This window comes from Sinocyclocheilus anshuiensis, unplaced genomic scaffold (genome assembly GCF_001515605.1).
Source record: "Sinocyclocheilus anshuiensis isolate Anshui unplaced genomic scaffold, SAMN03320099.WGS_v1.1 scaffold1133, whole genome shotgun sequence".
Taxonomy (NCBI): Eukaryota; Metazoa; Chordata; class Actinopteri; order Cypriniformes; family Cyprinidae; genus Sinocyclocheilus; species Sinocyclocheilus anshuiensis.
In genome coordinates, this window is record NW_015555792.1 from 83,991 (window position 1) to 92,190 (window position 8,200).

General features: G+C 44.2%; 1 protein-coding gene across 1 annotated transcript; it reads right to left on the reverse strand.

Annotated features, from left to right (window-relative positions):
- Positions 1-505: 505 nt before the first annotated feature.
- Positions 506-7,740, reverse strand: LOC107674858 (E3 ubiquitin/ISG15 ligase TRIM25-like). The gene is made up of 3 exons (XM_016468987.1): positions 7,139-7,740; positions 591-671; positions 506-514 (listed from the first exon to the last, which is right to left on the reverse strand). Exons 1-3 carry the CDS (start codon positions 7,709-7,711, stop codon positions 506-508), a joined length of 663 nt encoding a protein of 220 aa, XP_016324473.1. The 5' UTR covers positions 7,712-7,740.
- Between the last annotated feature and the right edge of the window lie 460 nt (positions 7,741-8,200).

Below are 8,200 nucleotides of genomic sequence, written 5' to 3' on the forward strand. Positions count from 1 at the left end.
AAGCCTAAAAGAGCTAAAAGCCATTTGTAAGCAGCGTCTCTTTCAGAAGAAGATGATCAGATGAGAGTCTGACTGATGATTATATAATAAGACTAGGGCTGCCCCCTAATAAGAAGATGATCAGATGAGAGTCTGACTGATGATTATATAATAAGACACTCATGAAATGTTTCTCTGTGAGTCTCCTGTCACAGCAGGATCTGCTCAAGTCCACTATGATCCTGTTCTTCTAGATCTCTGTTACCTGCAGGAACTGGATGTGATCCTGTGTGTGTGAAAGCTGCTCCAGCTCAGCGTCTCTCCTCCTCAGATCATTGATCTCCTGCTCCAGTCGCTCCAGTCGTCCTTCAGCTCGACTCACTGCAGTCTTTTCCTGATCTCTGATCAGCCGTATCAGCTCAGAGCGGCTGCTCTCAATGGAGTGGATGAGCTATGAGCTCAGCCTCTCACTGTCCTCCACTGCTGTCTGTGCAGAGCACTGTTAGGACACACAGTGATTCAGGCTTCAGTGGGACTGAAAGAGGAGAGTCTCTGAACTGAGACCGAAACAAACTTCTCTTCTTCTCCAGACTCACCTTATGAGACTCCACAGCCTCTCTCATCTGCTGAAGATCTTTCTCTCTCTGCTGGATTCTCTGCTGGAGCGTCTTCTGCGTCTCCTTCAGCTGGTGCTACAGGACAAACGGATGATAGTGAATCTCAGAGAGAACTACTGTGATATATGGGAAAGTACTAAATTAGAGGCAGCGTGATTCTATCTGAATTGGTTCAGGTATGGATTTATATGTTGTGGGATGTATGTTTTAAATTGTGAGTCCTGTAATTTGACTTGTTCTTTGTATAATAGTAAAGCGCCATGAGATCACATTTTACAAGGATATATTTGGCGGTCCTCATCTATGGTTCAGGTATGGACGTTGTTAGAGTAGTAAATGTTTGTAAATGGCTTTCTTGATTTCATTATTGTCTTTCGTTGCATCGCTGACACTTTGGGTAAACCCCTCTTTACTCTGATACTGAAGCCTGGTTTGATAACGTTTGTGTAGCTGCACAAACCGATGATGCTTTCGCCTGCGAAAAGGGGAGGAGCCAGTGGCTATATAAGCCGGCTCAGAGCACCATATCATCAGAATCTTCTCCTTCAACGACGAGAATCATCTCTTTGCTGACTTTGTGACAGAAGCCGAATAAGAAAATGGAAGAAAGAAGCTCAGCCTGCTCACTGCCATAGAAAGAGCCCCCGGCAAAGAAAGAAGTTGCGAGCCTTCCCCTGCAGCCATCCGGTGCCCTTAAGAGCATTTCTAAGCAATTTCCACTGCAACGTTGTTTCAACGCGGCATGAGACATGAGTCTCTCCAGTCATCGCTCATAGATCGTCCTTTTCCACGAAGGTGGTCCTCCCTGTCCTACTCTCCCGTTCCCTTTCTTGCCTTCAAGTCTGCATATCCCTCCCTGCCCTGCAGGATGACATCTGCCCTAGCCAACAGGGATTATGCAGCGTCTGGCCAGGCCAGATTGGCAGAGCATACAAAGGTGGTACTTCAATTTTTTCAAGCCAAACTTCTCCGTGATATGGATTAGAGTCTGGTCATGATCCCAGTGCATTCAAATAGCTGTGCACGGTGACAGATCTGACCCTGTGCGCTACCAAGGTGCAAGTGCAGGCTATCAGCAAGGCCATGGCCAACCTGGTGGTGTTGGAGCGCCACTTGTGGCTGAACTTGATGGAGATCTGGGACACTGAGAAAATGGCTTTCCTTGACTCCCCAGTCTCTCTAAAGGAACTGTTTGGCCCTGCCATCGACGGGTTCACTGAACGCTTCTCAGAGGCATAGAAGATTTTGCAGGCTCTGCGTCACTTCTTGCCTAAGCGTCCTAGCACACCTCAGGCTCCACAAAAGCCAGAGGCTGGGCTTCGACAGCCCCCTCAGATAACCAGGATGTACCCCTTCCCAAAACGCTGAGGTCCCCGCCCCCATGTGACGTTGGACCCTGAGCCTCAGAAGCCATCCTGATCTGAGCGCAGAGAGGAAGAGGAGAGGGCTTCTTCTCTCAAAAGCCAGAAATCCCTTGAAGAAAGCTTGTATTTCCCCTCCACTTCTTCGAACAGTTCTGAGCAGTGGAGATTTTCAAGCCAGGCACGTCCTTCAAGTTCAGCGCATGCCTTTACAACCTACCGCTGTGATAGCGGACCCACATACACAAAAGAGAATTTCTCCTCTTCCTGTAATCACAAATGCAAATGTCATTTCCCGGCCCCTTCAAGGCAAACTGTCATATGTAAAAACAGAACAACTGGCCGCCTGATTCTTGGCTTGGAAATCCATTCCCGGCATGTCAAGTTGGATTCTAAATAGAGTATAATAGAATGAGGTTACTCGCTTCAGTTCGCTCGAAGGCTGCCTCGCTTCAGAGGTGTCACTCAAACTTTGGTACGGGACAATGTTGCTCATGTTCTTTGGTCTAAAGTGCAAACACTTCTGGCAAAAGGTGACATGGAAATCTGCTTTTACAGCAGATACTTCCTCGTCCCCAAAAAAGATGGCGGCCTGAGACCTATTCTCGATCTCAGACATTTGAATCGTATTCTCATGAGACGGCCATTCAAAATGTTAACTTTAAAGCAGATCCTAGCGCAAATATGCCCCAGGGGCTGGTTTTTAACAGTGAATCTGTAAGACGTTTACTTTCACATCCACATAGCCCCCCATCACACACCATTCTTGAGATATGCATTCTTGGTTGGATTGAACAACCAAGAGTATTTTGATCCCCAGACAGTGAGTTACCTTTCTGGGAATGATTATAGACTCAGTTTAAATGCGAGTCTGGATTTCGTATGGACGATCCCTGAATATTCAGCAATTGGTGGCGTCATTCAAATTGGGGACTTCACATCCCCAAGCTTGGCCTCATGTCAGCTACCTCCTCAGTGATTCCTCTGGGTCTGCTTCATATGCAGCCCCTTCAATATTGGCTCATGATTCACATCCCGTCCCACGCCTGGTGCATGGGCTGATGTTATGTCAGGTTAACCCATCACTGTATCAGAGCTGTGGCCCCCTGGACAACTTCACGCCTGTTTCTATCAGGCATCCAACTGGGACTATCCTCCAGAAGGAAGGTGATCACGACAGACACTTCCAGCTTGGGCTGGGGCATGCTGTTTGAGGGCAATCCAGCTTTCGGCTCCTGGTCAAACCAAGAGCAACGTCTACACAAAACAGACTCCTCTCATTACGGGCGGTTCATGTGCCGGGCAGAATGAACCAGGGAGTGGACATGCCGTCCAGAGGCAATTTAGCTCCAGTGGAATGGAGACTACATCCTCAGATGGTTCAAATGATTGGTCTGTTTCCAGGGAGGCAGAGGTGGATCTCTTTGCCTCCGAAGACAATTATCACTGCCAAATGCATTTCTCAAAGCAACTGGATGCTCTGACCCACGACTGGCCCAGTGCCCGCTTATATGCCTTTCCCCAATCACCCTGCTTATTCAGGTGGTCAGAGGGGTAAGGGAAACGAGATGCTCACTCCTCCTGGTGGCCCCATTCTGGAAAAACCTAATTTGGTTCCCAGAAATGATTCAGGTATTGTCTGCAGCTCCATGGCCGATACCACTAAGGAGAGATCTTCTCTCGCAAGCAAGGGGCATGAACCTTCATGTCTGGCCCCTCGACGGGAGCCTACACAGCTCCCCGAGAGAGTCACCAATACCATTTTAGAGGCGAGAGCTCCATCTACAAGACGACTTTACGCCCTTAAATAGTCAATCTTCCATGACTGGTGTTCTGCACGAAGCCTGGACCCGAATTCTTGTGATGTGTCTCACGTGCTAACATTTTTACAAGAGCTGTTGTATAGGGGGCGCACCCCTTCCACACTCAAAGTTTATGTGGTGCTATCACAGCGAATCATTCCCTCTTAGCTGGCCAGTCAATAGTCAGAAACGACTTGCCATTAAGTTTTTAAAAGGAGCTCAGAGACTAAATCCACCTCGTCCTTAAACTGTTTCTATCAGGCATCCAACTGGTACTGACCTCCAGAAGGAAGGTGGTCACGACAGACACTTCCAGCTTGGGCTGGGGTGCTATATTCGAAGGCAATCTGGCATTGACATGGGACTTGTCTATAGTCCTAAGGGCCCTGAAGGGCCCTCCTTTTGAGCCACTTCAAACAGTTGATCTACGCCACATGTCACTCAAGACCGCCCTCCTTTTGGCTTTAGCATCAGTCAAATGGGTTGGGGACTTGCAAGCACTTTGAGTTAGCGCTTCCTGTCTGGAGTTTGGGCCTAACGGCTGTAAGGTCATTCTCAAACCGAGATGCAGTTACGTGCCTAAGGTGCTCTCAACTCCATTCAGAGCCCAGGTCATTACCTTGTTAGCACTCCCCGTGGCGGAAAGTGAACAGGGTCCCAACTTATTGTGCGCTGTTAGGACACTCAAGGTATCTGCTGAGCGCTCTGATCTGTTCAGACAGTCAGATCAAAACACTTACTGTTTTTAATCTAGCTTAAAAACCTACTTTTTTGCGTTTAACACTTTATGAGAGCTGCTATTTTATTTTACATTATTCTATAATATTTCATAATATTTTTTAACTTTGTTATTCTGTTTGTCATATTGCCTTATTCATGCTTGTACAGCACTTTGGTAAACACATGTTGTTTCAAAAAAAGTGCTTTATAAATAAACTTTGACTTTGAATTTGACTTTGAGATTATCTCGCTGGATAGTGGATGCTACAGCCCTGGCTTAAGCTGCGGCTGGCTTGCAGTGTGACGGGCCATTCTACTAGAGCAGTGGTTCCCAATCCCAGTCCTCGCGCCCGCCGCTCTGCATATTTCGTATGTTTCTCTTATCACGTACGACGTTTGTTCTATTCAACTGTAAGTGCCCTGCGAAGTAGACATCACCGGATATTCAGCCATGATTCCAGTTCGAAACGAGCATACATGTTCCATACAAAGGGCATTAAAATGTGCAAGACTTGAATTTAAATAGTATTTATTTACAGAGGTATGTTATGTCACACTTCACACTTCTCTAGTAAGTTTCGTCTGTGTGTGAAGACACTGCGCAGCTCAAATCCGTGAATGAATAAAACTTCAACGGATTTCCCCTGCTTAGGGAGTAGGGAGCAATGAACACCGTGTAGGGACCATGTCAATCAGAACACAGTTCGTGTACGTAGCTCACTTCTAACGAGCTGATGATCTGAATCAGGTGTGCTAACTAAGCAAGACTTGCAAAATGGAGAAAGTCTTTTGTATATGTATTTTTTTCTGTATTTTGTCTTCTTTGGTATTGTCTTTTATTTTGTCCTGTATATTTTTTTTAATTGTATTTTCATTTTGTATTGTTTTGCCTTGCCTGTTTCGTTATTGATGGTAATGACTATATTTATACTGAGGGGATTCTTTTTAATGTAATGGCACTGGGCAACATGCAATAATTCCCTTAAGATTTCCACAGAAGTGTAACTGCAGTGTATCACATGAAGGTGTGATTACTTGATTGTGTGTAGGGAACTATAGATTGTTTTGGGTTTTGTATTTAAAGGGTTTATAATTTGCCTTGCCTATGTGTATTTTATTATGCTTTTTTTAATTTGCTTTGTTTGAAGTTAAATTATTAGTAATTATATGTATGTGGAAGTGTAATAAGAAATAAAGTGTTATGTGTTTTGTACACCAGCGCCCACCTTTATCCTTTAATTAGGATAAAGTATCCTAATTAAATAAATCTTATTGGCCAGTTGCATGTCTGCATATTATCTCAGTTATTGATAGTTTAATCAGATATTTCTATATTTCCGGGTCTATTAAGGGCACCTGAGGGCACACTACTATGAACTATGAATCCAGTAAATGAGGGTGAGGCAGTTTAAAGGTTACTTATCTGAGATGATAATCAGTGGATGTAGTTTCTAATTTTAGAAGTGATTATTGGTTACAATCATTGTACAATCATAGAATATGTGAATAGTTCACTCTATTATTTTATGTTGCTCAATGGTGACCTGTTATGCCCCTTTTTCCAAGATGTAAAATAAGTCTCTGATGTCCCCAGAGTGTGCATGTGAAGTTTTAGCTCAAAATACACCACAGATCATTTTTTATAACTTGTTAAAATTGCCACTTTTTGGGTTTGAGCCAAAACGCACCGCATTTGTTCCTTTAAATGCAAATGAGCTGGTGCCCTCTGTCCTCTTTTAAGAAGAGGGTGGAGCTTCAAGAGCTCATGCACTGGCATAACGGCAAAACAATCTCACGCCCTGAAAATGTCAAATTCAAGGGGTCGACTTCACATTGCTTTCATGTGCAATTTTTAAACACCACATTCCTATTTACAATCATTCTGGTAGCACAGAGCAGATTCAGGCAGAGATAATGGTAGCTTTAGCAACATTAGCCTTACAGAGTGCCAAGAAGCTCTTTCAGAAAGGCAATTTGTAAAAAGTATGACTCCTATATTCAAGTCAAGTCAAGTCAAGTCTGCTTTATTGTCAATTCTTCCACATGTACAGCACATACACACAGAGAATTGAAATTGCGTTAAGACAGATAGACGCGACGAATACGTACAAAAGCACTGCGACTCACAAGACAAAAAACACGAAAACACCTTTCTGTCGGGAGAGAGAGAAGCCGCAGCGTGTGAACGCGCCGCCATCTTGAGGGATTACCTCAAGATGGATTCGTTGGTGCATCCCAAAACACAACACTTGTAATGGCTCTTTGGAGCTGACATTGTATCTCCAGCAGCTAACGTTACAGCAAGAAAACAGTAATGGCGGACTGCTGCTTCTCACTCAGGACTGTGTCTATGCTAATAGGGCAGAGAGCATCACAAATGGGCGGGACTTTTTCCCTAAAATGAGGTGTATGTAGGGAGAATCTGGAATCGCTTGTTCTGAGAGACTGAATGATTTATTGGGATAGTAAAAAAAATGAGTGGGTGGATTTTTACCATTATTGGCTGGTTGTTTTCACACACTGCAGCAACACAACTGTGTTCAAACACCTTATATTTTTGCATAATACGTCCCCTTTAATCAAGGTCTATTTTAAAAAAGATTGTGTTGATACAGGTTTCAATGTCAGCAATATTTCATCAGTGTCTTGTGTTAAATACCTGTTTCTCTGTCCTCTGATCTGCAGCTGATACAGTGTCGTGGTTTTTATGTTCAGTAACCGTACACAGCACACATATACACTTCTGATCAGTGCGACAGAAAACCTCAAGGAGCTTCTCATGTTTCTGGCAGATCATCTCCTGCAGTCGTCCAGTGGCTTCAATCACACTGTGTCTCTTTCCTTTAAACCAGCTCTCATGTTGTTCGAGGTGATTCTGACAGTAAGACTCCAGACACACCAGACAGGACTTGACGGCTTTGTATTTTCTTCCAGTACAGACGTCACACTGCACATCTCCAGCTCCAGCGTCACAGTCAGCAGAGAGTTTGGTCTTCTTCAGTTTCTCCACCACTTCAGCCAGCATGGTGTTTCTAGCTAAAGCAGGTCTTGGACTGAAGGTCTGTCTGCACTGAGGGCAGCTGTAGACTCTCTTCTCATCCTCCTCATTCAAGCAGTCTGTAATGCAGCTCATACAGTAACTGTGTCCACACTGGATCGTCACTGGATCCTTCAGGAGATCCAGACACACTGGACACGTGAACTCATCCTGAAAAACTCTGGCTCCTGCCATTTTACTGCATGCATACAGAGACACAAACACAGGACAGCTCAACCACACTTTCACTTTCTCTTTCCCTGAACTCATGTGATTCCTGTTTCCTGGCTCTGTGTTTGAGTGACATGTGTAAAAGAGGCTTGTCTGTGAGTCTGTACTGCCTTCTACAGACTGTACAATTTCAGATAATCTTATAAAATCATTACAAATCACACTGTGGATCTAATAAATTTTCACCATGTATATAGACTGTACAGTGATGACACCTATTGAATCGTAGGCTACAATGTAAGTTTGTATAGAAGAATAAAACGTCATCAGCATGCACTTATGGTAAACAAATAGAGTAGGTGAGTCACGCATTGGCAATTGTGGTTTTAATGTGTACTGAAAAAGAAGTGGAGACTGTGAATTCTACATACCGGTATTCATTTTAGCTCTTTTCACCTCCATTGCATTTCAGTTTTAGCACCATTTTAGCACGGTAGATGTAGGTTTTAGCAG

Excerpts from the sequence above, each read along its gene's own strand:
- LOC107674858 (XM_016468987.1), bottom strand. The coding sequence starts at position 7,711 with ATGGCAGGAGCCAGAGTTTTTCAGGATGAGTTCACGTGTCCAGTGTGT. Across the intron at positions 672-7,138 it reads ATCAGAGGACAGAGAAACAG|CACCAGCTGAAGGAGACGCA; the intron begins GTATTTAACACA and ends TTTGTCCTGTAG.